The sequence below is a fragment of the Phyllosticta citriasiana genome (assembly GCF_038021145.1).
Source record: "Phyllosticta citriasiana strain CBS 120426 chromosome Unknown IWZ02scaffold_1, whole genome shotgun sequence".
NCBI classification, from domain to species: Eukaryota; Fungi; Ascomycota; class Dothideomycetes; order Botryosphaeriales; family Phyllostictaceae; genus Phyllosticta; species Phyllosticta citriasiana.
In genome coordinates, this window is record NW_027117278.1 from 3012049 (window position 1) to 3038868 (window position 26820).

A 26820-nucleotide genomic window follows, 5' to 3' on the forward strand; every position below is an offset into this window, starting at 1 on the left:
CCTCTCGCTTACCTTTGACATTTCAAAGGTTAGCCTACTCATACTGCATTGCTAACCGTTGCTTTGGAAGAGTCTTCTGCGAGCTTGGCTGCTTCGATGAATGCATCATCAGGTGGTGAATCATCAAAGGTCGAATCGACGTCTCCAGGTGCATCTTTTCCTGCTGCCTTCTCGTCGTCCTTGTGCGGGGTTCCAGATTCATCAGGAGGGGGTTCTTTGATTTGAGCCTCCACCTTGTCAATCTCTTTCAGAATAAAAGAAATGGTAGCATCTCGAGCCTTTTCCAGCTTCCGGAGCGCCTCGATCGGCATCTTGGAGTAATCCACGGCTTTTCCCAGTACTGTCGCTGGCGACTGTGGAGTGCCCTCTTCCTTGTAGGGAGCTTTTCTCTTTTCCGCCAGCAGAGACCTCAAGACCTGGATACTCTGGTCCCTCTCCGCCAGCATCCGCTCCAACTCTCGTCTGAGCTTTGTGTCGGCCACCTTTTGCCTCTTTTTCTGCTCGGCATTCACTGCAGCGGACTGCCACGCGTGTACTGCCTGTCGAGCGCAGTTCTCAATGTGATCGAATCGTGCAGGTCCCAGCATGATGCCGCCATACCATCTGGCTACGCATACGGCGCCCTCCACTTTCAGCCCATCCAACAACTTTTCCAGCTTTTTTCCCGCATAGCTTTCGCCATCATCATCATGGCCAATGTCAAGAATGCGCTGGGATTGAGCAATCACGGAGCGCTGAGACGATGGCCGGCGCCAGGCAGCGATGCGATGTGTGGCCGACTTGAAGTCTGGATGGGCCTGGAGGGCGCGCGCAGAGAGCGTGGGGCTGAAGTGCGCGACGAAGATGGACTGGCGATCGGTGATAGAAGAAGAGCGAAAGACTTGTTCCGAAGGCTCATCGGGTGAGTGGGCGCGTTTGAGAGCCATTGCTCCACTGCATCACATTTTGAGCTGCTGCTGGGGACTGGAAGAGATGAGATGACATTGGACGTCGCGCCGCGGAAGAGAGAGAGAGAGAGAGAGAGAGAGCGGCAACGACTTTGCTGTTTCGCGGAGATCCATCACTTGCGGGGACCATCCATCCATCTCGCCGGCCCGCGCCGGACTGACACCAACCAACAATTTTGACCGAGCCCTGATCTGGTTCGATTTCTTGGATTTCCATTGTCAACGCCTAATCCTGCTACCCTGGATCGACACTCATGTCTCTGACACCCTTACGCCCCTCAAACTGTCTGAATAGAGCCATGCCTCATGCGTGTCCTTTCCCTCGTCCTAGTTGCCGTTAAGAGTTGACTCTTCGTCACGCTTCTCTTGATACGGTATCCCATCCACCAGTATCTCATCCTGATTATACAAGTATGTATACCAGTAGTATGCACCGCAGAAAAGGGCGCCGCCGAGGATGTTTCCGATCAACGCTGGGATGATACCCTTCCAAATGTACAAACCAACGGTAATGCTTGGATGGCCAACCCAGATTCCCATCGGAATGAAGAACATGTTGGCAACCTGGAAGCCTCGTCAGCTTGGAAGTAACAGGCCGCCGGCACACTTACAACATGGTCCAGACCCAGGCTGGCGAAGCCAAAGATTGGCCACCAAATCCCGACAATCTTGCTGGCCAAATCGCGACCTTGCATACCAAAGAAGCACCCCAGACAGACGAGCCAGTCGCAGCCAATGGCGCGCAGGAAAATCATGTGCCATTCAGGGGTAACCTGTCTCGTAGTGGCATTCGAAATGACCTCGGCTTTGTATGGTTCGGTTCCGAAGACGTTGCCATATCCAAAGATGATGGCGACCATGAAGAGAGCCCCAGCAAGATTTCCCCAGAAACAGATGAACCAGTGGAGCAGCATTCGGACAACGGAAAGCCGGCGGTGGAGGGTGGCAACGGTAGTGAACTGAAATATTCGACGAACGCTCTTGGAAGAGGGGAGAAGGACATGCTGCTTACCATGAAAGTACTCATACAAAGGTCAGCTCCGGTCATGAGACACAGGACTAACCTACAAATCTATTAGATTTAATCGAGATCTTGACGACGCTTGCCTACCCGTATGGAAACACCATGCCGCCCAGAATGCGAGCAACGCCCGGCGCATTTTCTTGAAGCTTCAAAATGTCAGCAAAGAAGTCGCAACGGGAGGTAGACATACCCAGGGTGAAGTATTGGCCATGAGAGAAGAGGCGCCCGCAAAAGAGAGAAGACATCCTGCGCTGACTGCGGAGAGAAAGATGCGATGGGGATTCATGCGGCCCTTGACCGCTCCGGCCCTGGAGACGAGCTCGGTGACCTGGGCTGGCGTGTACGAATTCATTGTGAAGATGGCGCCCATGTTTCAAAGCTCCGAGCTGGTGTTATGATTAGAAGAGGCGGCCCATTTCTTTGGACAAGGGCTCTGAAGTACTCCTTCCTACTCGCAGAATTAGAGTGCTTGCGTACGTCAGAGAAACTTGATCCGAGCTTCCATTGCTTATGACGAAAGATATACAGCATCACATTAGGTTGCGAGCGAAGCCGGAATCCGAGAATCCTCCGCTCACCTGGAAGCTCACCAAAAGGCAGTCAAGGGACGGAGCTCGGGACCCTTTTCTTTCGAATTCCATAAATGACCTACCGATCCTCTTTTGTTGATATCTACCTACAGCCGCTGCAAAGCCGATGAAGCTTCACAGTTGCAAAGAGCAGGGATGCGACGACTGACTGACTAAGTGCACCTCGAACTGCAAAAGGCCATACACTGATCAACCAAGAGCAGGTTCGAGGACACAGAGTGGCATTGCTTCTGGCCGCCGTCGTTTATTGACCCGGATAACATTGCCGAGACCCTGGCTAGAAGACTTCCGGGGAAATCGTGTGTTGCGACATAAATTCACACCTCCGAGCTGCGATCAAACGAGCTGCAGGCTAAGAATTGCTGAGAAAAGCTTGGGTTAGATGTGTCTCCACCTCTTCTCGGCCTTATTTCACACAAACTCCTGATTGACACTCGTAGACAGCAATCAACGACGGTAGGTAGTACTGCCATTGGTGCATGGTTGCTCTGAGAAAGAAAGTCATTGGACACATCTTCAGCCCTTCCCCTTTTCCAAATGCTTTACGAAAAGATGATTTTACCATTTGTTGGTAAAGATGTATTGCCTTCCCGGGCGACAAATGAGCGATCGAAGCCAGGGTCGGTATACCGATAGGCCCCCTGAATTTCTTCTATCTCTCACTCCCTCATAAAATGCAAATACACATACTTCTCCAAAGACACTGCGATTCGATAGTTGACGGCTTCTTTTTTCGGACTCGGCCTCGTTTGTTGTCCAACCCCTTACTTCAATGAATCAAAAAGCCAGGGAAGAGAAGAGACTAGCAAATCATTTTACATTTCTTTTTGAACGAAACCCTGGGATCATGACCTAACCGACCCTCTGCATTCGTTGGTACTCATGTCACAAGCTGGCAAGGGACATCGACGGCCACCATTCAAAAGCGTAACCAGTCCAAAAGTGCAACCAACCACATCACAAAGAGGAATACAAAAAGGTCGTCCACGCCCTGAGACTGTCTTTTCCCGCTTTAAATCGACACATTCCAACTTAACAATCTTCCATAGGTACACATACAATCCTCAAGTTCCCCACTTCCAATGCCATCACACAAGCAAATCGTGTCACCTACTGCGCTTATGGCCAGCATCCCAAAGAGTGTCAAAGCAGAGGACAAGGAGACCAGGCCGGCGAAACGCAGCCGGCTTTCATCACCAGAGAACGTCCATGGAGTGCGACATCGTCAAACTCACGAGCATTGATGGAGACGCTACGCGTCCGGATGCCGCTCGCAGCCGTTATAGGTCCCCTGATAGCCACCATTCGCTAATGTCTCTTTGAGGATGAAACCCAAAATCCTCGATGCAGAAATTGGCAGGAGACTCGGAAATAGAGAATTCTACTGCATTGAGAGAGAGCGCGGACGCAGGGGAGCTCTTGCTCGCTCGTACCAAGTGAGTTGACGGGTCTGTCTTTGAACAGGGTCCATGACTCTGGAGACTGACATTTCCACAGGATGGTGTGGTTCATTTCCGATTTTTCATGTTTGGCTCCGTCAACATACGTTACGTTTATGTAACTTTTGCTCTCCAGCGGGACTCGACATAATGAGCGAAGACTTCAGGAATTGCCATGGTTTGTTTTCTTTACGCTTCCGGGTGATTACTATTTGCAGTTAGAAGAAGTAGACATTGTTTAGCATTGCTTTGATCATGTTTACTTCGTATGCCTGAGCAAGTGGGGAGGGGTTCCTTCTTTTGATTTAGTCATGAGAGGATTATGCCATGCTCTGGGAGCAACATCTGTTTTTTCTTTTCTTGAAAAACGAGTGACGGTAATGATAGCATAGTTTGAGCAGCTTGAAAAAAGCCAATAAAGATCTTGAAATCTAATCTCTTGCAGACTGCCAACCCAATTCTGACAAACCCATCTCTGAAGAATATCTCGTCTTTCCGTCTATGATTAAGTCTAGTCCGTATCGCCGAAGTGATGCACAGGAGTTAGGAAAGAGCTGGCTAAATCAATCCCGAGGCTCGGTGTAAATCTTGGCCATGTGCTACCTCGAGTTAGCCATAATCAAGCACCGCAGGAAAGCAACTCACCTTCGCGCCCTTGGGCTCAATGAACAGCGCCTCGGCCTCATCCAGCACCAGCGGCGTCTCGCCCTTGCTCTCATCAACCAGCGTCTCCAGCCTCCCCTTGACCCACGCCTTGCGGCCGTCCACCTTGGTCGTCTCAGCCCGCAGCACGATGAATTGATCCGCATAGCACGGCGCCTTGAACGTGACATTCAGACTCGCCGTCACAGCAATGCGATTGGGCAGCGCAGGAAAACAGCAACGAGCCAGCCCCTCATCGAGCAGCGTCGAAAGCAGCCCGCCGTGAACGATCCCCGGGTGCCCGCACAGCGCCTTGCCAACGTAGTGGATACTAACCATGCGCGAGCCGTCGCGCGCGCCGAAGACGAGCGCCGGCACCTCGAGCATGTTGTCGCCCCGCAGCAGCGTGCCGCCCGTGAAGTTATTGGCGCGCAGCGCCGGCGGGATGCGCATGTGCGGCCGGCTCTCCGACAGCGCGGCGTCGGCGCGCATCGACGCGACGAGCGGGTGCGATTGTAGTTCGGCTTCGAGTTGCCCCGCGCGCGTCGACGGGTCCGGCTGCCACAGCGCCAGCGTTTCGGCGTCGGTCGGTGGGTTGAAGACTTCGACGGCTACGGGGACTGCGTCGGCGGCCATGGTGAGGAAGCTGAGGCTGAAGCAGAGCGTGCCCGCGGCGACGGAGACGGCGATGCGGTAGAGGAGAGAGCGGCGGCGGCGGGGCGGCGGTGGGGGAGAGGCTTCGGGCGCTTTTTCTATGGTTGGAGTGTTAGATAGGTGGATATTCTAAGGAAAGGAGAGGGAGGAGGGTGTTCACGGGCGACTGTGCTTTGGAGCCTCTGTTGTGGAGGGCGGATAAGGAACAATCGAGGGAAGATGGGGTGGTGTTGAGGTCGGAGTCGGAGGGATTGGGGGGCGGAGAAAAGAGTTGTGGAGAGGGTAGAACACACCCGCAGCCGATGATTCCGCAAGACGGACATGGGTACGGGCGTAATTATCGGCGCAATGTTCAGAGAGTCGTTGTTGTTGTTCTACTTTTGTCTCCCCCGGAGGCCCCGATGGTAATCCTCCGCTGGACCTCGGCTGCCCCGCCATTGGCTGAAATGGTCCAGACATCGGGATGTGGCTGACGTCGCGAATAATCATTTGTTTACTGCATCCATCCATTGTCTTTGAATCTGGATTATCTTCAATCTGCCCATCTCAATTCTCTCCCGTCTTCCTCCATGCCGCTGCAGACTGCAGCAACTTGGACAGCTTGGCTTCGCCAGCGTTGTCCGCGGGGAAGACGTAGTCCATGTATTCCTCGAATTCCATTCCGCCGTCTGCAGTCTCCAATCTTCTTCTCTTCTTAACGCGCTTGGGCATTTGCTCTTCGACGCGTTTGAGGTCCTCGGACGATCCGTGCGTCTGTTCAAACGACTTCCATGCATTGAGGAGGGCGACACGCTGAGCAGTTAGCATTGAACGTCCTGTGTAGGCATTTAGACATACCTCTTCCTTGAAGCCCTTTTGTTTCATGTTCGTGTGGGCACGCTCAAAGACGTCTCTCGCCCTCTTCTTAGCCTCCTCGCTGATTGGTGCCTCCTCGTCCTCCTCCATGCCCTCGTCTGGCACGTTGATTTCAAAGTGCGCGTAACTGATCCAGACCTTGACGTGATCCGTCTTCTGCAGCAGACGCTCGTACAAAGCCCTCGTCCGCTCGTATTCGCCCTCTTCTTCTTCAAAGTCAATGTATGACTTCCAGACGAGTTCGGGCATGTCGAGCGTCTCCTGATCTACTGCGAGTTCGAAAATGGCGCGCGCGCGATCCAAGTCGTCAAGACCGCGCTCCAGCTCGCTGAATTTGATCCATGCCTGCGAGTTGCTCGGATTCCACTCAATGTGCTTTTCGTACAGCATTCGGCACCGATTGAACTCGAACAGCTTGAGCTCTAGCTCAATGTACCCCTTGAACAGCTTGTCCTTGGGACACATGCCAATTGCCTGACCGAGCGTCTTTCGCGCGGCTGCGAGGTTCATATGCCGAATTTCAAACTGAGCCTTAAGCAGCCAGACCTTGGCGAACGTGAATTTCTTGTGCGGGATGAGCTTGAGGCACTCGTTGTAGATCTGGCGTGCCCTTTCGACGTCTTTGTTATCCATTTCTTCCCAGAGCGCATAAAAGACCCAGAGATAAATGTACCGTCGCCAGTGTCGCTTTTCTTGGGATGGCGGTATTTGTGCAATAGCCCGCTCATAGGCATCGCGGACCTTTTCCACGTCACCGGCCGATTCTTCGAGTCTCGCAAGGTCGATCCAGTTGTCGTAGTTCTTGGGATTTTCCTTGATTGCCTCTTCGTATTGGACTCGACGCTTGGAAAGTACAACGTCCTCGACGCCTTCGCGATCTCCGAATTGCTTTTCGAACTGGGTGTAGGCCTTGTGGAGGTTCATCGACTTTGAGCGCGGCATGCGGTCGAGGGCGTACTTGTAGATTGCTCTTGCGCGTTCAAACTCCTTTAACCGTGCCTCGAATCTTGCATAAGCCATGAACAGCTTCTCGTCCATGAATTCTTCGCCCAGAGTCTCCACTGCTTGTCCGAAAACATCCCTGACCAAGTCGCTAGTTCCAAACTCTTCCTCAAACCGCGCCCACTTGATCCAATTTCGTGGTTCCGGATGCACCTGGCAAAAGCGCGCAAAAATGTTTCGTGCCCGCTCATACTCTTGGTATCTCTTTTCCAGCTTGATGTACGCGCTCCAAGCATTCTCATCCGGCTCCCAACTCATCCACCGCTCAAAGACTTGTCTCGTTCCCGGAATATTGCCAATCGTCTCCTCCATGTAGACATACTTGTACCACAGCTTGTCGATCCTCGGGAGTATAGTGACAGCACGGTCGAGCAAGTTGCGCGCATGGTTGATGTTGCGATTTTTGATTTCAGCATCAATATATCTGACCCAGAGCTGAACCCTGGTCGAATCCACATCCAAAGCTCTTTCGAAAATGGACCGCGCGCGACGGTATTCCTTCTGCTCAAGTTCCCACTGCGCGTAGCGCATCCAATTGTTCATGTTCAGCCTGTTACGGCGAACATAGTCTTCGAATTCTTTCCGCTTTCGTCCTTGGTATTCGTGCAACTCTTCGAGATCAGCAAACCGCTGCGTAGGAGCTTGCAATGATGGCTCCTGGCGATCAACAGCTTCACGGAGGAGTTGTTCGGCGCTGATTTGGATGGGCGCAGCCTGCTTGTTCTTAACCCTGGGAGGGCCGCGTGAGGCTTCCATGGTGGCGAGCTTGAATGGAGGTATGGGAAGTTCAGGTCGAAGATGAAGAGCTTGCGTGGTGTTTGGTGTTGTCGGTCCCGTCGGCGACGAGAAACCTAGTTGGAGCTCTAGCGGCCAGGAAGTCGGCCGGAGAAACACCGACGCGAGCTATGACGTCCGTGCGTTAAGTTCGCAATTGCCTACGGACATGGACTCTCCAACTTTCTTCAACTTCACACCCCACCGTCCACGCTACCCTTGACAACCTGCCTACAGGGTGACGAAGCCCTTTAAGACCCTTGGCCAAACCTTGTCACCCCATATCAAACTTCACGATGGCCACGCTCGCCGACGAGCTTCTGAACGACTTTGAGGATTCTGGGGACGAGAACGAGGAGCAGAAGCAAGAGGAGTTTGCGGTCGACGATGGCGCGGCATCACCGCCTGATCAGAATGGGAATGCTGTGAAACGCGTGGGAGACGAGGCAGGCATGGAGCTCGACGGCGACGAAGAGGAGGTTGAAGATGACGAAGAGCTCATGAATGGCGGCAACGCAAATGAGGGCCGCGATGCTCCAGAAGATGAGGAGGAAACAAAGGCCAGGGTCGAGAAGATGCAGCTTGGTGGAGTGAGCGACGTTCGAAGCGTTGCCGGTCTCATGAAGACGCTGGAGCCAGTACTCGAGGTCAGTTACCCGCTGGTATTTTGTTTTCTACCTGTTTACATCCTACAAGATACAGTCCTGACGCAACGAATCCTTCAGAGAATTGCCCACTATCAAAGTCTCCCCCCCGAGAAGCAGACCAAGAACATTGGTTCGATCGAGGACAATCCGGAATACAAGCTCCTCACGCAGTCGAATACCCTCTCCACGTCGATTGATGGCGAGATAATACTCGTCCACAAATTCATACGAGACCACTATTCGGTGCGATTTCCGGAGCTGGAGACGCTCATCACCAATCCCCTGGACTACGCGAAGACGGTCGCCATCATTGGCAATGGTCCTATGGATCACATACAGAGCATTTCGCATTCCGCGGAAAACATTGTCGGCCAACCTCTGAGCAAAGTCTTGGATGGTCCGTCTTTGATGGTTGTGACTGTTGAGGCTACGACTACACAAGGGCGCGAGCTGTCCGAGTCGGAACTAAACACGGTCAGAAAGGCCTGCGAGATGACCCTCCAGCTGGACAAGGCCAAGAGGATCCTGACAGACTACGTTCAATCTCGAATGAACATGTTTGCTCCAAACCTGACGGCTCTGATTGGATCTCTAACGGCTGCCCAGCTTATCAATTACGCTGGAGGAATCAAGGGTCTCGCAAAGACGCCTGCCTGTAATCTGGCACCGCTCGGATCCAAGAAGCAGTCTGGCACCGGATTCGCGACGAACGTGGGAGTTCGACACCAAGGCTTTCTCTTCAACTCGCCCATTATCCGCAACATTCCCACAGACCTCAAGAAGCAGGCCATGCGCATCGTGTCAGCCAAGGTGGTCCTTGCAGCGCGCGTGGACAGCATTCACAGCAGCCCCGACGGTTCCACTGGCGAGGAGTTGCGTCAAAATTGTCTGGATCGTCTGGACAAGTTGACCGAACCTCCGCCAAATAAGGGTGTCCGCGCTCTTCCCGTTCCTGATGACAAGCCATCACGCAAGCGTGGTGGAAAGCGCGTCCGCAAAGCCAAGGAGGCGTTCGCCATGACTGAGCTCCGCAAGGCGCAGAACCGCATGGCTTTCGGAAAGGAAGAGTCGGAGGTGGGATATGGTGCTGGCGAGGGAACCAAGGGCATGGGCATGGTTGGTCAAAGCAATGACGGACGCATCCGGGCAACGCAGATCGACCAGCGCACCAAGGCCAAGCTCAGCAAGAAGAATCCAGGCTGGGGAGGAGCAACGCCCGTCGGTGGTCTGGCATCAACCATTCGCGGTTCTGGAGGCCCGGCAGGTAACGTCAGCGTACTCAAGGGCCATGGTATTCGATCATCTGGCGTGAGCAGTGCTGGTACCGCTTCGACAATTGCCTTCACCCCGGTTCAAGGCTTGGAACTGGTGGATCCCAAGGTGCGCGAGGAGATGAACCGGAAAAGGAAAGCAGATGAGGACAGGTGGTTCGGCGGCGGCACATTTACGCAGATTGCGGGCACAAAGATAGAGGGAGGACAGGGCAAAAAGGACCAAGATGGATTCAAGGTGCCCAGTCTGCCGGCCAAGAAGCAAAAGCAGTGATGAGAAATGGGCTGGGGCTGGATTGGCGTTGAAGGCTGCATGGGCTGGAGTTTGGCTTCTTCACTGGCTCTGGACAAAGCCCTGATTCTCAAAGAAATATTACGTGTAAATATATTCCTCTTGACCTTCTGCATGTCGAAAATACATTGCCTATTCCAGGTCATGTCCAGGGCTGACCCCGCATGGTACGTGCAGGAGCCGGCAATCAGCCACGCCAGCTCCCGCCACTGCCCTGCAGCGCCACACGCACCGGCCTAGCCCAACGTCACCGCCGCTCGCCCTCGCTGCATGAGAGACCTAGGACAGGTGCCCGACATCCCCAAACACCATCGACACCACCAAACATTGATTGACGCCTGCCTCTGCAAAACTGGCGGACCAAGTAGACCCTTCCCCATCCCCCAAACGAGCAAGAATCGAGCCCGAGCCACCCACCATGTCTGGTATGCACAACAATCGACATCTCTCTGACAGCTCTCCAACCACACGCGTCGAGTCTATAGCGACGCCTAGCTGACAATTAATCCACCACAGACGCCGACGGCGACTCAACGATGCACTCGTCGCCGCGCAGCAGCGTGTCCGACGACCTGTTCCCGGGCGCCGACACCACAACCACCGCTACTACCAACACGGCCAACACGAACCTGCTCGACGGCGGCGGCGTCCCGTTGCCCTCGACCCCGGCCGCCAACGTCGTCAAGACGGCCGAACTATCGCCGCCGAACTCGCAGGGCGCGCCGGGGCTAGGAAGCGGCGGTGGAACAGCGGGGCCCGCCGACGCGACGACGATCAATGCCAACGGCAAACGCGTGTACTACGCGCCCAACTCGGGCGCGGCGCTGACGCTCGAAGGCGATGGGAAGGGCAAAGCGGCGCTCGATTTGCCGGGGGTCTCTGCGTCGGCGTCGACGGCGGCGGCGGCAGGGGAGCTGGATGCCGGCGTTGATGCGGGCGCGGGTGGTGCTGGTGGAGGGAAGGCGGTCGTGCCCAGCGTGCATGCGGCGAGTGGGTACAGGTGGGAGCGCGAGGCCGATGCCCCTGGCTGGGCGTGGAAGAATAAGAAGGCCCAGGAGGATTGGTACAAGGCCGAGGAGTCGTTTGTGGAGAGGGAACGGATGGTCAGGGCGAGGTATGGGGATCCGCTGCTGGAGGGAGCGGGAGCGGGGCAGCTTGCGGGTTGATGGGGTGTTGAAAGAGGAGGGATTAAGTGAAGGTGAAAATGTGTCGTGTTAAGCATTTGGCGTTAGGGCGTTTTGCGATATTGCTGCAACAGTACGGAAATGGGCATTTTAGAAAGACGCGGCTTGAATCAATGGCAGAGCAGTGTCCGAGTCAATGTTCATAGCTTTTGTTTGCCAAAGAAGGGACAGCCAGACAAAAATAAATCATATCGCCGCAGTCGCTGCCGGTCCCAGGTTCTCCTGCGCCTCTAAACGCCCATGTCCCATGCCACAAATCGAATTGCCATTTCGGTGCCGTCAATCACTCTCTTCCCCTTCCATTGCTTCGTCCTCGTCCATTTTGTCCTCCTTTTCCTCGAGCAAGTCTTCCCTATCGCCCTCATCTCCTTCTTCGCCCTCCTCATCCTCATCTTCGTCCTCCTCTTCGTCCTGTCCTTCCTCGTCTTCCCCTTCATCTTCTCCCTCGTCCTCTCCCTCGTCCGCATCCATGTCCTGGTCATCGTCCTCGGCAAGATCCAAGCGCGGGCGCTTCGCGAATTCCCCGGCGAGCGACTGCACGTGTCCGTTTGTTGCGCCCGCGCCGCCCTCCGCGGACGACTGGCCCACGCCATCCTCACCCGTTCTGATGGTGCTGCCGTCCGGCCCTGCCTCCATGGAGCTGGCGCCAGACGTCGGACCTCCCGTTCCCTCCGCGGCCCGCTTCTCGTCCTTGACACGGCGCCGGTACGAGTTGCGCTTTGTGCATTGGATCTCAGTGTATTCTGCAAGGAGGGACTGTATTAGATGGAGGTCCTCTGTGGGGACGGGAGAGGCGCCGTACTGATCAATTCGTCATTGGTACGCTTGACAAACATGTCGAATTCGAGCTCTTTGAGCGCGTCGAGCACGTCCTTGGGCTGGATTGTCTTTTTGTTCTGCCGCGCGGCAATGTCGCTGGCGCTGTTTGACGCGGGAGTTAGCTCCGTCGTCAATCTTGATGTCTGCACGGCGTGTCGACCCACTGTGCAGTCAGGTAGTTTACGAAAACGGTTGCGCTTTTGGAAATGGCGGATTGCGCGACGGCTTGCACGTTGACGTTGGCGGGCAGCGCGCCCTTGGCGAGTCGATTCACCATGGTCTTGGGGAGGTTGAGATCCTGGACTGTGTCAGCGGGACTCCGGTCGTTCGAGACGGACGTCGTCTGCCCTCACTTCTACGCTGAGACCAGACTCGTCGTCGCCGACGGAGGCGTTGCTTTTGCGCGCGGGCATGTTGACCAGGATTGGCGAGGTGGACGAAATCGTGACGGTTCGTCGTGTATCGAGGTGGCCGTAGAAAGATCGCAGCACGCAGGACGGTTGGGCGTCTTTCGGTCGAGGAGAGTGGCAGTGGTGGTGAGGGGTGAGTGCAAGGAGGGTGGAAGAAAGTCGCGGGCGGTGATGCGAGGCGACCATGTGGGACGCGACGGGACGCGTTCAAAGTGCTTGCTGTGCAGCCGGAAAGCGTGCTCCGTGACGGTTAACTTCTTCACAAAATCTGGAGCTGCATCGACTCTGGAATGGCATTTGGTGAGCTTGCATGTGCAATTGAATCTTGTTACTGCATTTCACTTTCATTTGACTACTCTACTCCGTTGTCGTAATGAGTTCCAAGTGCCGGCAGAATAATCCTCACCGCTTTCGGTGAACGACCACCACCTCCGCTCCAGGATTCCACTTCAACATTACACTAATCGTTCAAGCCTTTGTGTCGACAAGATTCTCTTCACGCTTCAAAATCTCCATGAAGCATTGCCTCTGTCTAGCAGGGTCCAGTGCTCATATCTTCGATGCGGAAAAAAGCAGTGTCAAAGACCTTCTGGCGACGAACTCAAGAAATGTTGACGCTGCAGTTCTAGCCAATCGATGAAGCGCAGGTTACCACAACAGCATTGTTAAAACGGAAAGTGCATTCAATGAGTCCATCCGCGTGGATCACGCAGATGGCGATTCCATGATCTGGAGCTGGTTCTAATCAGGAGCTGGCTCCGATCTGGAAGGCTCTTGCACCAGTCTGTAGCTGCTGGATTCGCCGTCCATTGTCAACATGCCACTTGAACTCTACGCATTTCCTCTTCAAACCTCGACCAGGTCTGATTCTCACTGGCGTGTCGTTCGTATCCTTACCATCTTCAATCATGACTCCGCCTCCAGCTACGACCTCGACAATTCCTGACGCGAGTCCAAGCTCCATTCGCATCGAGATCGCAAAAGGTCCAGACCACGTCTTTTACCCCGGTGACAAGGTTTCTGGCAGCATCTTCTTCGAGACCCGCATCGAACAGATTCGGTCTGCTACGGTTGAGCTCTCGGGAACATGCCACACCAAGTCTCCGATTTGCGGCCTCACCATGGGCGAGCGGCTTATCAACCTAGAGAGTCATACTTGCCTGTTCCGCCGTGAGAAGTTATTGGATGTCGAAAGCGAACTTTTGGAACCCTTTGAGATGGAGTTTCCCGACCACACGGATACAGAAAAGTATGTTGCGCCTTTTCTCGAGAGATCAAGTGCTGACTTTCTCAGTGTTCCTCCCAAAAGACATCGCCTAGCTGATGGATCCCTGCCCCTTCCACCTTCTTTTCGTGTTGCGAAGGAAGACGCAGACTATGCGGTCGGATTCATTCAGTACCTGATTTCGGCCGTGGTTATCAGCGAGCCTGGCCCCCTTCGACATCGAGCTTCCATGGAGCTTCGATTGGACTGTAAAGACTCGTCCCTCGATGCGTTTCTAACACCCACGGCGACATTCAAATCTAACCCAGTCTCACGACGGTGCTCCGATTGGCGTTATGAAACCCCATCATTCGCAAAGAGGTTGAAGCGCATCCTCAATCCAAAGCTTACTCTTGATCCAACTGGTCAGTCTTGTGAATACCATGTCTATTCTTTGCTGACTGCCATAGTTACCCACTCTCCTGTATTTGTCCGAGGTGAGGCACAGACGTATCGTCTGAATCTCGAATCGAAGAGCAGTAGCACCGACCTGACTGCAATGCCTGTACAAAATCTGGAAAACGTCAAGATTGTCCTGGAATCACACACGTGGGGCGCTTCTGCACTCGATTTGGTTCAACTCTGACATAAGACAGGGACATCGCCGGGTGCAAGTTCGTTGGATGGAAACGACGCATCCAAGATAGTCAAACCGTACATGAGCCAACAATGGCGATGCCTATCCAGCAAAAGATGACGCATCTCATGGTCAAGATTCCAGAGCCCTCGACTCCCGACTTTGTCACATACACCCTACAGCACACACACAGGCTCAAGTTCACCGCCACGGTCCGCATCGGTAGGAAGCGTTTCCCACTACAGTCATATTCGCCCATCAAGATCGTCCCGAGATCCGAGCATGGATTTTTCTGCGCGACGCACGGCGGGGCGTCCTATTCCGAACTGCCAACAAGCATCCTCAATAGTCCAACCGGAGGAGCCATGACTCCAAGTACCCTCTACTCCTACTGCTCCATCTGCCGACATGAAGAAGCCCAGCGTGTAGCGAAAGTGCTCATGGAACCCATCCAAGAGGACGTGGCGCTTGGGGACTTGCACAGCTTGGCCTCTCCAGGGCCTGGTGTCAACGCTGAAGGTCAGCCACGCGCGAGCCTAGAGCCGCAGCCGCCACAGGAGAGAGCCCGCGCTGACGACAGTGCTCGTCCAAACGAAAAAGATCGTCACCTTTCTGTCACCGCCGCAGAAAGGGATCGCCCAGTGACCAATCGAAGCGATAGCGCGTACGTTTCAGGGAAGGAGTCGGAAAAATCCAAGGCGGCCAGCGACTTCCATCCCGCACCAGGCGAAAGGGCTGCGGGAAAGAAGAGGGCGTCGTATGATCAGAATATGGAATCGTTTGAAAGGATGGCATCTTTTGGGGAGAGGGACAAGATGAAGAGTTTGGAATACATGCAGCCTCTATCAAAGACCTCGACGACGTGAGTTGCAGACAAGGAGAGCATTTGGCGCGCTTTTGGTGTGGGGATGAAGACGGTTGGTCTTGACTGGCGAAAGACGTCCTGCGATGCGGGCGAAAGTATGCCCAGGATAAGTCGATTCGCTCTAGTGCATTACACAAATGTGTTGGAGTTTTGTTGGGCAGTGGATTGGCGTAGCAGGGCAGTAGTATTAGCAGCAGCGGGGACCAGTGGGATACGAAAACTGAATCAGCTGGTCCAGAGCAATGACATTTTGGGTTATTCCAACAACGACAATCCCCATCCTTGCCCCCTTTTATCATGTGCTGTGTTCGTTGGCCTTTGTCCTTCCCTCGAAAGACTTTTCGTAGACAGATAGACCGGATGGACGGCGTTGACGCACGCCCTATAAGGATTGGAGATGGGGGAATGCTTCTGTTTTGTTTGCTCTGTTGCTTTGCTGCGAAGACGCAGTGCAATCGATGAGTTTTGGGTTCAGGGTTACAGCGCCGCTTCTGACACGCATCGATATGGTCGAGGGAGCGCTCGAGACGCCCACAGCGAGCTGAAATGGCGACTGTGATGGTCGCGCAGTGACAGCATTGACAGACAGATAAACATGAAAAAAAATTAAAAATACACAACCAGAAAGATTGGCAATGAACGAATGAGTATGTTAATGATACACGATCGATCGTTGATCAATAGTTATGGTACAGCAGAGCTAATCCAATTACTTATTCTAAAACATCTTTCTTGCACCAGCGGCAGCAGCAGCGGCAGTAGCGTCAAGAACAAACCCAGACCAACCCGCCAAACACAGACAATCGGATCAACCGCTCAGCCAACTTTTGGTCATTCACGCATCGCCGCCCGTCATCCCATGTCTCCTACTGCCCGCCAGTAGGCCGCCGACCCTGCGGCAGGGGATGACTGTTGTGCGCCAGCACGTCGGCAATCGGCTGCGCCGGCAACGTCTGCGCCTGCGCCGGCGCCTGCGAGTGGTGGTGCTCCGGCGTCTTCTTACTCGGGGGCGTCAAGATGGGCGGATTTGCGCTCGGCGCGAGCGGCGCGATGGGTGGGAGGACGGGCGGCTGGCTCAGCGGGCCCTGGCGCTGTGCGGGCGGAGTGCTGTCGTGCTTTTCGGGCGAGATGCCGCCGGCGGCAGCGGGGAGCAGGTGCGACGAGCCGTGGATGAATTGCTGCGACGGCGGCGAGTGCTGATGCTGCGGCTGTTGCGAGGGGGGCGATGAGGCGGGCGCCTGGTGCTTGACGGGCGAGAAGGAGGGCGTCTGTGTTGTCGACGGGGGAGGGTATGCCGGGTTGGGGCTGGAGAAGGGCGGGTTGAAGCGGTAGCCGTTGGCCTGGAACGACGATGACTTTGTACTGGGCTTGGATGGGGAGGGCGCGCCGTAGCCGGCGGACACTGGTCGGTTTGGAGAGGCGTAGTTTGGATGTTCATTCGTGTAGGGGTAGTTAGAGCCTTGAGATACTGGACGGCCGGGAGACATGGCGAGCTTGGTGACATGTCCATTTGGTTGCATCTGGTTTGGTTGCCAATGAGGATGGTTGCCGAAGAAACCACCCCTGGGAGGAGGCGAAACTGCCGGATTGACAGGGCCAGGTTGATGAGAATAGTGAGGCGGCGGAGGGGGGATTTGGGGAATTTGGTGGTGGATCCCGGGGAAGCCCGAGGTCTGACCCTGAGGAGACAGGCTTGGGCCATTCATGAGACCATTCGTGGCGCCTTGCTGCTGTGGTCGAGAAGGTTTAGCTTCTTGAGAAGCACCCATGTGAAGTTTGAGAGGGGGAAGCTTGGGGCGGGATGCGTCTTCCTCCTTGCGCTTGCAGTCATTGCAGGCAAAGTGAAAATCGTCACGCTCGGCTTCTTTTTGAGCGATGCCATGGCACGCGCTATGTTGCCACACATTGCACTTTTCACATGCAATACTGTGAGAGCCGTCGTCCTTTATTCCGTTAGCAAGCACTTAAGACATGATGGACTAGACTCACAACATTCTCGCCGTGGATGCCACAGACGGCACAGTCGAACACCCAATTCTCCTCTTCTTGCATCCTCTCGAGTTCCTTTTGCCGTCTTTGCATCTCGGCCTTGAGATGTCGCTCCGAAAGACGAGCCTCATTTTTCTCGGCTTTTTGGCGATCCTCCTCCAGCTTCTTGAGCTCTTCTTCATGTAGGATGCGCCTGACCTCGCGCTCCTTGAGACGTTGCTCGCGCGTCATCATTCGTGATTCTCTATCCTCTTCCTGCTTCTTTTGCCGCTCTTGCTCCTTCTTTGCCATTTCCAAGTCGGCCACATGCTTTCTTTCCGCTTCTACCGCAGCCTCCTCTTCCTTTTGCTTTTCCAATCGACTCGCAATGCGGCTTGAGCGTTTTGCGTGGGCCATCTTTTCAATATTCTCTATCTCCCTCTGCTTCTTCGTTTCTTGAGCCCGCTGTTTTTCGGCCTTCTCTTCCAAAATCGGTATGATTTCGCTTTGGAGGCGCTGCGCCAAATCTTTTTCGTTCTTGTCCCGACTCTTGCGGATAGAATCGACAAAGTCGGTGTATTCCTCCAACGTCACGGCAACGCATTCCCAGGTCATGCCACCAAAATCATCCTGATCGTCAACCTCGTTTTCTTCCTCGGCCGCGCTTTCAGACTCGGCAGTTGATAACCGCCTGCGCTTGCTTGCACGTGTCCCGCGCGTCTTTTTGGGTTTAGGTTTGGCTTTGGATTTTGTTCGGGGCGGCGGCGGCAGCGGCGGGGCGGAACGACGATACAAGCGGTCATCGTCGAGGAGAAAATAGGTCCTGTCTTCCTTGTCCCATCCAAACGCGTCGAGGCGCTGCGTGTGTTAGATAAACAACAAGAATGGTGCGGTGCGCTCACCCAAGTGGTTTGTTGCCTTTCTGTGAGGTTCATCTTGTCCTTTATGCGATCAGGGTTGTTCAGGGTCCAAACGGAGAGTTGATGCAGGACGCGGATCTTGGTAAATGTGTCCATGTCGTTGAACTTGACGGGCTCCTCTTCGACACCGAAGGGGTTCCGGTTTGGAGCTTTGGCGACATATTGACGGCGGGTATATTCGTCGAATATCTCGGGGCTGGACAAGGTCAGCGCATGACAAGAAGAGAGGTTGAGAGTACTGACGTCAGTCCTTTGTGAGAGGAGACGTATTTCAGGAGTGCAAGGCCGATTTCAGGCAGGCGCTCGGAGGTGGTGGGTTTGAGACATTCTTCCTCGAGGACCTGGAACGAGTCAGCATTGATCGAGGGTGGGTGGGTGGGCGAGGGCATACGTCAATGTCAATGTCTTGGCTGATCTTGACGACGTCGCCAAAGATGTGAATGTACTGGTGCAGGGCGGCAAACTCCCAGAGGTTCCGCAGTTGCTGGGTCTTGGAGAGAGACTGGGGCTCGGGTGCAGGTGGAGCATCAACTTCGGGCTCAATGTCGCGGCGGGCGCGCTTCCTGGCGGGCATGGTCACCAGAGGAAGCGTGCCTGGCTGAGGCGCGACGCGTTGTCGTCAGATCCAAGGGGAAAACGAGGAGCACGGCGGGGAGAATGGAGGATCCAGCCTCGTGGAGTCGAGTCGAGTGGAGTCGAGTGGAGCCGAGTAGAGCAATGGCGAGGTAAGTGAGGTGTGGCGGTGTTGGGCAGGTGGTAACATAGGTAGAGGATGAGGGTGATGGGGCGGGGCGGTGCGGTGCGGTGCGGTGGTGATGGAAATTAATCGTCAGTCCCTCTGGTCCAGAACCAACACACGGACGGCCGGTCGGCCATGCACGCGGCGCGCGCTAGACAGAGGCGGGACCTAGGTACACCTGGGGCGGGAGAGGCTTGGCACTGATTATGTAACACGTGTCCGGTACATGCAGGTTGAGGTCCCCGACAGTGGAGGACAAGGAAGCACAGGGCGACGGGAATCTGCGCGACAGTGGAGGACAAGAAGACTGACGCCGTCTGTGGAATGCCCTGCGACTTCGACATGCAGCCCACGGCGGGGATCCATCCAGGCCTACACATCAATATCATCTATTTGCTGTTTCATCGCGTCGCCCGTGCCATGTAAGCACAAGGCGAATGAAAACGACGGCCGCTCAAGAGAGAAACGAAAAGATCAGAGCCTGTGGCTCAGTCTGCATGTCAGCTATTAATATACGGAGCACTTCCCAAAGGGATCCCGTCCTGTGGCGCGGCGTCGAGCGCTGGGTCCCTGAACTGAACCTTGAGCCGCTGGAGCTTCGTATGCACATGGAGTGGGACGCGATCGCCATGCCGCTCAGTCGCTGTCAGTGCTAAACCTGAACAACCACCAACGCCTTTTCCTCTCCTCGCCTCGCCCTCCTCCGTCCTCCCAACTCCGTCCTCCCTCGCCCTCCCACCTGCGTCCACCGACTCGTCCCCCCGCCGTCGCTCGCTGGCTCGCTCGCTCCCAGTCGCTACCACCCTCCACCTGGCCAGAGACCCCTCTTCGACCTCCCCTCGTCCCCTCCGCGCACAGATCCTCCGAGCCACTGTTTACCCCAGATTGTCGTAAACCCAGTCGTCCTCGGCCCAGATGAAGTCCTAGTCCTTCCACAAACCCTCCGGATCCGCCCTTCGTTTTCTTTTTTTTCTTTTCTTTCTTTCTTTTTTTTTTTTTTGGGTTGTTTGCCATGGCCGACCAGGACCGTCGAAATGACTCGACGCCTCAGGCAATACCTCTGCAAGACTTGAACCGGCCCCCTGATAACCAAGATTCTGATTCTCCCTCGCATCGGAGGACGCTGAGCGAGCGCGGCCGCAGCCTGTTGAGAGGACGCGACTCTCAAAATACCAGGTATGCGCCGCTCAGGGAATCCAGCCCGCCCAGACAGGACACCAGACCAACTCGACCAAGCTTGACTATTGAAGGATTGCGGCCCAGGGAACCGAGCGCCTTGAGTGAACCGGGTCAAGCTCACAGCTTTGCCGGTTTATCCTTCGAAGACAACACTCGTCACTCCGAGCCCTCGTTGATTGCGACTGGAGATCCTCGCAGCCCTCCGGTCTGGCTGCATCCAAGCGAATCCACCCCGTACATGTCCCGCGTTTCTGAAGAGGATCAGCCTGGAACCTATGATAATCACCTGTCTCCTACGCTAGGCAAAGAACCTACCACGCCCGTCACGCCGACTGGCCAGGCTCGGTCGAGTTTTCAGAGCGTCAACTTTTTGACCCCAGAGCGGACATCAAACAGACTTGGCGATGACCTCAACCACGCAGAGGCGGGGCAGTCTTTGTCCCCCAACCTCGGAAGATCAGGTTCGGGTGGGCGCGTCAGATCTTTGTCTCCCGTCGAGTCTCCGTTGAAGCGAGCTGGTACCATGATGCGAAATATTTCGCAGCGTGTCGTCAACTTGTCCAACGAAGCCGACCTCATCGAACGAAGCATCAAGCGCAAAACCTCGCAAAAGGACAAGCCGTTGGACGAAGGGGGAGAAGTAGATGAGCAAGACTTTGGCAATGATGGACCGCCCCCCTCTCCAAGCTCCCCCATGTCTCCGCGTTTTCCTCCCTCTCCTGTCGAAAAGTCCCCAAGCACCAGGGTGACGCCGGCACACTTCAACTGGAAAGTCCATTCTAATCCGCTGCGAGGCAAGTCCATGGGCGTTTTTCCGCCGGACAACCCCTTGCGCATGAAGCTTTGCGACATCCTCACGCATCCCGCAACCGAGCCATTTCTCCTCGTTCTCATCATTACTCAAACCGTATTGCTTACGATTGATGCCGCCCGCGACGTGTACCAATTTCCTCGACCTACGAGGTGGGGCGACAGCTGGATTGACTACGGCCTCTTGACCTTGTTTGTCATCTACACGGCCGAGGTCATTTGTCGCATAATCGTGTCTGGCTTCATGATCAACCCAGTCGAGTACAGCACCATCAATCGACAGATTGGTATAAGACAAGCTGTAATAGACAAGGGCAAAAGTCTCTTCAGCGGACCGGACCGACAGCCATCAGTTCGAGGACAGCGGCCGTCATACCTCGCGCATCAGCCGCCCCTTTTGCGATCCTTCACGGCTGCCACTTTAGATCCCGACGATCCCGCCAACGTTCGCCAGCAGCAGCGCGTTCGTCTTGCGCATCGAGCCTTTTTGCGTCATTCGTTTAATCGGCTCGACTTTGTTGCCGTCGTGTCGTTTTGGATCAGTTTCGTCATTAGCGTGTCTGGGCTAGAATCCACCAGCCATGTCTACGTGTTTCGCATGCTTAGCTGTTTGCGTATCCTTCGTCTCCTGGGACTTACGAGTGGCACGACGGTATGATCCTTGTGAAGAGTCTCGTCCCTGGCTAACTTGTTTAGGTAATCCTCCGCAGTCTCAAGAGAGCTGCGCCACTCCTCGTCAACGTGGGTTTCCTCATCGGCTTCTTCTGGCTTCTCTTTGCCATCATTGGTGTGCAAAGTTTCAAGTCGAGCTTGAAGAGAACCTGCGTCTGGGTTGATCCCACCGGGAAGCAAGAAAACTACACCAACTCTGACCAGCATTGCGGTGGCTACGTCAATGCAACCGGCGCCGAGCTCCCATGGGTCAATGCCTTTGGACTGCCTGGGGCCAGCTCTCACAAGGGCTACCTCTGTCCCTATCCATCAGTATGCGTCGAAGGAGATAATCCGTTCAACGACACTCAAAGCTACGACAACATTTTCAACTCGCTAGAGTTGGTGTTTGTACTCATGACGTCCAACACCTTCTCAGATCTCCTTTACGACCTGACAGATAGCGACTATCTCGCGGCGGCGCTTTTCTTCGCTTGTGGAATCGTCATTCTCGCATTGTGGATGATGAACCTGCTGATTGCCGTCATCACGTCCTCCTTTCAAGTCATTCGAGACGAAAGCAAAACGAGTGCCTTTACTGCACAGCAGCTCGACGAAACGCAGAGTGATGAAGAGGACCAAGCAAGACCGATACAGCGAATGAGTACCATTCAGCGTGCGTACCACAAAAGTTCGCCTTTTTGGATCCTCGTCATTGTCTACGGTTTGATTTGCCAGGCCATGCGAAGCGCAGACATGAGTGATGATCGCAGGAGTCTGATTGACGCCTCGGAAACGGTGGTGACTATTCTGTTGTTGATCGAAATCATCTTCCGCATCATATCAGACTGGCGACACTTTTATTGCTCCAAGCGCAACATGTTCGACCTGCTCCTGGCGATTGTCACCACTGTGATACAGATACCGGCTGTCAGGCAAAACCACGAGGCCTATGCTTGGATGACAGTCTTTCAAATTCTTCGAATCTACCGCGTCGTTTTGGCCGTCAAACTGACAAGAGACCTCATCCAGACTGTCCTCGGCAACGCTAGCGGTCTGCTCAACCTCATTTTCTTCGTGTTCTTGATTACGTATCTTGCATCACTCTTCGCCACGCAAATCTTCCGAGGCGAACTTCCGCAAGAAAATGATGGAGAAACCATTGAAGTCACATTCAAGACCCTCTTCAATGCTTTCCTAGGCATGTACCAGCTGTTGTCGAGTGAAAACTGGACGACCATCCTTTATAACGTCACCAATTTTGAAGTCGGACATGATACTGCATGGATCGGGGCGGCATTTCTCATCATGTGGTACATCCTCGCCAATTTCATTGTCCTCAACATGTTTATTGCTGTCATTCAAGAAGGCTTTGATGTGTCTGAGGACGAGAAGCGGCTGCAGCAAGTCAAGGCGTTTCTTCAACAGAAAGAGCAGGGCGATGGCACCAGCGGCAACTTGTCGCTTTCGACTATTTTCAAACTTGGCCAGGCCTCTGCCCACAGGAGAGATCCCCTCGACTATGGAACGGCGGCGACGGAAATGTTGCTCAAGGATGCCGTGGTTCGCGACTTTCTCGACGAGCCAGAGCAACCTCTTCTGGCCCATGATGGAAACCAGGCAGAGCATGCGCCCCAAGAACCTGGAGTTCAATCAGGCATCATGTCTCGCGTGTGGAGCTGGTTTGTCAAGAAGGTTTGGCATCGCGAACCCAACCCCTTTTACGCTCGCCTAGAGTTCTCCAAAGCCTATGCAGACCTGGACCCGCGAGAAATGGCCAAGGAACTCTTCTCAGCAACCGAAAGACGCAAAAAGGCTCAACGCGAGTACCTCCAGAAGCATCCCTCGTACAACGTGTCCTTATTTCTTTTCAAGCCCCACAATCCCATAAGGACACTGTGCCAGCGCATCGTTGGACCAGGCCGAGGAGAAGAACGCATCGAGGGTGTGGCACCATCCATCCCCGTGTGGTATGCCTTTTCGGCATTTGTCTATGCCGCCATTGTTGCAATGGTGCTCCTTGCTTGCATCACTACGCCCGTCTACCAAAAGGAATACTTTGACGCCAATGGATACTCTGACCTCAACTGGTTCGTCTACACCGACCTTGGTTTCTCAATCCTCTTCACTGTCGAAGCGTTGATCAAGGTCATTGCCGACGGATTCTTCTGGACGCCGAACGCATACTTTCGTAGCTCTTGGGGATTCATCGACGGCATCGTGCTGGTTACTCTGTGGATCAACGTCGGCACTCTGTTGATGCACGAGTCTTCAATTTCGCGAGCCGTGGGTGCTTTCAAAGCTCTCAGGGCGTTGCGCCTGCTAAACGTTTCGGACAGCGCCAGAAACACGTTCCACCACGTCATCATCCGCGGCGGTTGGAAAGTTTTGTCCGCTCTCTTCGTTTCGCTGAGTTTCTTGATTCCGTTTGCCATTTACGGACTCAACCTTTTCAACGGCCAAATGTACTCGTGCAATGACAGCGACTCGGGCATCGTGAACCTCGAGGACTGCGTTGGAGAGTTCAACAACACCGTCGCCAACTGGCCAGTGCTGTCGCCTCGACAGGCATCCAACTCTTGGTACGACTTTGACAATTTCGGCGACTCGCTCTTCATCCTCTTCACCATTGTCTCTCAAGAAGGATGGATAGACGTCATGTGGTCGGCTCAAAGTATTACGGGCAAATTCAAGCAGCCCAAGGACTTTGCATCCCAAGGAAACGCCGTCTTCTTCGTCGTCTTCAACTTGCTCGGCGCCGTTTTCGTGTTGACGCTCTTCGTATCTGTCTTCATGCGCAACTACACTGAACAGACTGGTGTTGCGTACCTGACGACCGATCAACGTTCGTGGCTTGAATTGCGGAAGCTTTTACGCCAAGTTGCGCCATCGAAAAGACCGTCTTCCACGAAGAAGCGCGAGACGTGGGAAGAATGGTGCTACCGCCGAGCAGTGCGCAAGACGGGACGATGGCAGAGGTTCATCACGTTTTTGCTGTTGATGCATCTGCTTCTGCTGTGTCTGGAATACTATCCGGAGCCATGGGCCTGGGAACGCACGAGAGACTACATCTTCCTGCTTCTCACCGCACTCTACATGGCCAACATTGCAGTCCGCATCATCGGTCTGACGTGGGCACGTTTCCGACGCAGCGCCTGGGACATGTACGCGCTGGTCTCGGTGACGGGCGCCTTTACCACGACAATTCTTCTCTTGACAAACTTTGAGAATCGGACGTACGTACAGCTGCACAAGCTGTGCCTGGTATCTATCGCCTTGCTGCTCATTCCCCGCAACAATCAGCTCGACACGCTGTTCAAGACGGCTGCCGCATCCATCACGTCGATTGCGAACCTGTTGGCGACGTGGTTTGTGTTGTTCCTCGTCTTCGCGATTGCTATGACGCAGGCATTTGGTCTCACCCGTTTCGGCGAACAAGAGTCCGGCAATGTCAACTTCCGCACCGTCCCCAAAGCACTGATTTTGCTGTTCCGCATGTCTTCGGGAGAAGGCTGGAACCAAGTCATGGAAGACTTTGCCTCGATTGAGCCACCGCTTTGCACCATTGGTACACATTACTGGGACGGAGATTGCGGCAGCGCTGAGTGGGCCCGCACGCTCTTCATTCTGTGGAACATTCTCAGCATGTACATCTTTGTCAACCTGTTTGTGTCGCTCATTTACGAGTCTTTCTCGTATGTGTACCAACGCAGCAGCGGTCTGAGCGTCATTAGCAGGCAGGAGATCCGCAGATTCAAGCAGGCGTGGGCAGAGTTTGATCCGAATGGCACTGGATTCGTGCCAAAGGAAAAGTTTCCCAGGCTACTTGGGGTAAGTCAGGCGATGACAATTTTGGACAGTGCTGACCGCCGATACAGGAACTTTCAGGCGTTTTCGAAATGCGCATCTACGACGGCGATTTTACAGTCGGCCGCATAATTGAAGACTGCAGCAAGCCTCAACGACACTCCAGTCTTCCGGTCGGAATGAAGGAGACGCCGGAAATCGATCTCGACAAGCTCAAGGACAGGCTTGCAGATCTGCCGATCGAAGAGATTCGCAAACGAAGGAATCGCGTCAACCGCTTCTACGAGGAAATCCTCAACGGAGCAGACCCAGACCGCGGCGTGCAATTCACGTCGCTTCTCATCACTCTGGCTCATTACAAGGTCATCAACGAAAACAAGAGTCTTCGTCTCGAAGAGTTTTTGCGGCGGAAGGCTCGTCTCCAGCGCGTCGAGGAGTCGGTGCAGCGCAAGACGGTCATTGGTTTTTTCGACACGCTGTACTGGTCCCGCCGCTTCCGCCGCGCCCTCGAAGCCAAGAAAGCTGGGCGCATGGTGTCGGTGCCGCAGTTCGAGTTCACAATGGTCGAGGACACGGCATACCACGGCGCCACGGGCAGTGCCGCGCGCACACCTTCGCCAACGCCATCGCTCGACCCGCTCAGCTTCGACGGGCCCACCTTTGGCAACAGCCACTTTGACGGACGTTCGACCAGTCCGCCCGCTCTTTACGACGGCGGGTCGATACGCAGCAGCCGGGCAAACAGCATCCAAAAGACGCCTGTGCAGTCTCGCGGAAACAGCGTCCAGGCGAGTCCGGTCAACTCACCGCGGCACTCGCCTGTCGACAATGCCGAGTGGCAGCTCGCGGCGGCCCTCAACCTGTCTCGGCCAGGCACTCCAAGCAACACGACTGCAGGAGCGGCGGCGGCGGATGACAATGGCGAAGGCACGAGCGCCGGTGCAGCAACGGGTGGACTTGGGCGCTCGGCGTCGGGTGCCAGTGACGGTGGACGGTCTCGGCCAGACAGCGACGTCAGCGCCCAAGACGTGCTCGACGTGTTTGCCAACAGCGCGTGGGGGCAGAGCATCCGCAAGAGCTTCTCGCTCAAGAGACCCGGATCCGGGTGGCAGTAGTGAAGGATCGTTGCGACGCGACTCGTTTCCAGGCTGCTCCAGACGACGCGCCGTGACGACAGCCGACGACATGTTGTATGCAAGGACGCATGTCGTCAACCAAGCGGGTGGCTGCCGCTGTATGCATGCGGCATCCCTGCATGCGCCTGCGACGCGCAACCAACGTCGACCCGCTACACATACCGTGCCGTGTGCCTTTCAACACAGGTCGGCTGTCGTCAGCGCGACGCACGTCGTCTTTCTACTTATCGTTATGAAGGGCATGGCCAAAGTCGTCAACATGGTGGCTTGCTGTTGTGCCACCTCGGTTATCTCTTTTCACTTTTCCTCTCTCCTTTTCTAATTCATCAACCTGGAGTTGGAGTTGGGGAGTTG

At 54.8% G+C, this 26820-nt stretch overlaps 10 protein-coding genes across 10 annotated transcripts; 4 read left to right on the plus strand and 6 right to left on the minus strand.

The window, feature by feature from the left end:
- Window positions 1–215: 215 nt before the first annotated feature.
- On the minus strand, window positions 216–926 carry IWZ02DRAFT_366742 (ribosomal protein S5 domain 2-type protein; the record flags this gene model as incomplete). Its single annotated transcript, XM_066764363.1, has 1 exon — window positions 216–926. A coding segment is annotated over one exon (711 nt), but the record flags the coding sequence as incomplete, so codon positions are not given.
- Window positions 927–1274: 348 nt separating this feature from the next.
- On the minus strand, window positions 1275–2341 carry IWZ02DRAFT_487059 (putative formate/nitrite transporter family protein; the record flags this gene model as incomplete). The annotated part of the gene is made up of 5 exons (XM_066769324.1): window positions 1275–1511; window positions 1559–1906; window positions 1960–2011; window positions 2059–2117; window positions 2162–2341. 5 exons carry the CDS (start codon window positions 2339–2341, stop codon window positions 1275–1277), a joined length of 876 nt encoding a protein of 291 aa, XP_066627595.1.
- A 1882-nt stretch (window positions 2342–4223) lies between these two features.
- On the minus strand, window positions 4224–5406 carry IWZ02DRAFT_32392 (HotDog domain-containing protein). The gene is made up of 2 exons (XM_066764194.1): window positions 4646–5406; window positions 4224–4599 (listed from the first exon to the last, which is right to left on the minus strand). Exons 1-2 carry the CDS (start codon window positions 5276–5278, stop codon window positions 4564–4566), a joined length of 669 nt encoding a protein of 222 aa, XP_066627596.1. The 5' UTR covers window positions 5279–5406; the 3' UTR covers window positions 4224–4563.
- Window positions 5407–5668: 262 nt separating this feature from the next.
- Window positions 5669–7990, minus strand: IWZ02DRAFT_412876 (cell cycle control protein). Its single transcript, XM_066765740.1, has 2 exons — window positions 6134–7990; window positions 5669–6088 (listed from the first exon to the last, which is right to left on the minus strand). The coding sequence occupies exons 1-2, from the start codon at window positions 7907–7909 to the stop codon at window positions 5843–5845; spliced, it is 2022 nt and encodes a 673-aa protein (XP_066627597.1). The 5' UTR covers window positions 7910–7990; the 3' UTR covers window positions 5669–5842.
- Window positions 7991–8098: 108 nt separating this feature from the next.
- On the plus strand, window positions 8099–10277 carry IWZ02DRAFT_440864 (pre-mRNA splicing factor). The gene is made up of 2 exons (XM_066766865.1): window positions 8099–8574; window positions 8653–10277. Exons 1-2 carry the CDS (start codon window positions 8224–8226, stop codon window positions 10117–10119), a joined length of 1818 nt encoding a protein of 605 aa, XP_066627598.1. The 5' UTR covers window positions 8099–8223; the 3' UTR covers window positions 10120–10277.
- Window positions 10278–10371: 94 nt separating this feature from the next.
- Window positions 10372–11458, plus strand: IWZ02DRAFT_440867 (uncharacterized protein). Its single transcript, XM_066766866.1, has 2 exons — window positions 10372–10562; window positions 10654–11458. Exons 1-2 carry the CDS (start codon window positions 10556–10558, stop codon window positions 11301–11303), a joined length of 657 nt encoding a protein of 218 aa, XP_066627599.1. The 5' UTR covers window positions 10372–10555; the 3' UTR covers window positions 11304–11458.
- Window positions 11459–11600: 142 nt separating this feature from the next.
- On the minus strand, window positions 11601–12553 carry IWZ02DRAFT_487064 (histone-fold-containing protein; the record flags this gene model as incomplete). Its single annotated transcript, XM_066769325.1, has 4 exons — window positions 11601–12064; window positions 12124–12242; window positions 12305–12438; window positions 12494–12553. The coding sequence occupies 4 exons, from the start codon at window positions 12551–12553 to the stop codon at window positions 11601–11603; spliced, it is 777 nt and encodes a 258-aa protein (XP_066627600.1).
- Window positions 12554–13012: 459 nt separating this feature from the next.
- IWZ02DRAFT_440872 (uncharacterized protein) lies at window positions 13013–15544 on the plus strand. The gene is made up of 4 exons (XM_066766867.1): window positions 13013–13799; window positions 13845–14179; window positions 14225–14363; window positions 14411–15544. Exons 1-4 carry the CDS (start codon window positions 13459–13461, stop codon window positions 15255–15257), a joined length of 1662 nt encoding a protein of 553 aa, XP_066627601.1. The 5' UTR covers window positions 13013–13458; the 3' UTR covers window positions 15258–15544.
- Window positions 15545–15874: 330 nt separating this feature from the next.
- On the minus strand, window positions 15875–18842 carry IWZ02DRAFT_32528 (uncharacterized protein). Its single transcript, XM_066764195.1, has 5 exons — window positions 18536–18842; window positions 18388–18485; window positions 18127–18340; window positions 17246–18082; window positions 15875–17199 (listed from the first exon to the last, which is right to left on the minus strand). The coding sequence occupies exons 1-5, from the start codon at window positions 18716–18718 to the stop codon at window positions 16123–16125; spliced, it is 2409 nt and encodes an 802-aa protein (XP_066627602.1). The 5' UTR covers window positions 18719–18842; the 3' UTR covers window positions 15875–16122.
- A 1053-nt stretch (window positions 18843–19895) lies between these two features.
- IWZ02DRAFT_429623 (calcium-channel protein CCH1) lies at window positions 19896–26445 on the plus strand (the record flags this gene model as incomplete). The annotated part of the gene is made up of 3 exons (XM_066766000.1): window positions 19896–21524; window positions 21569–25354; window positions 25402–26445. 3 exons carry the CDS (start codon window positions 19896–19898, stop codon window positions 26443–26445), a joined length of 6459 nt encoding a protein of 2152 aa, XP_066627603.1.
- Between the last annotated feature and the right edge of the window lie 375 nt (window positions 26446–26820).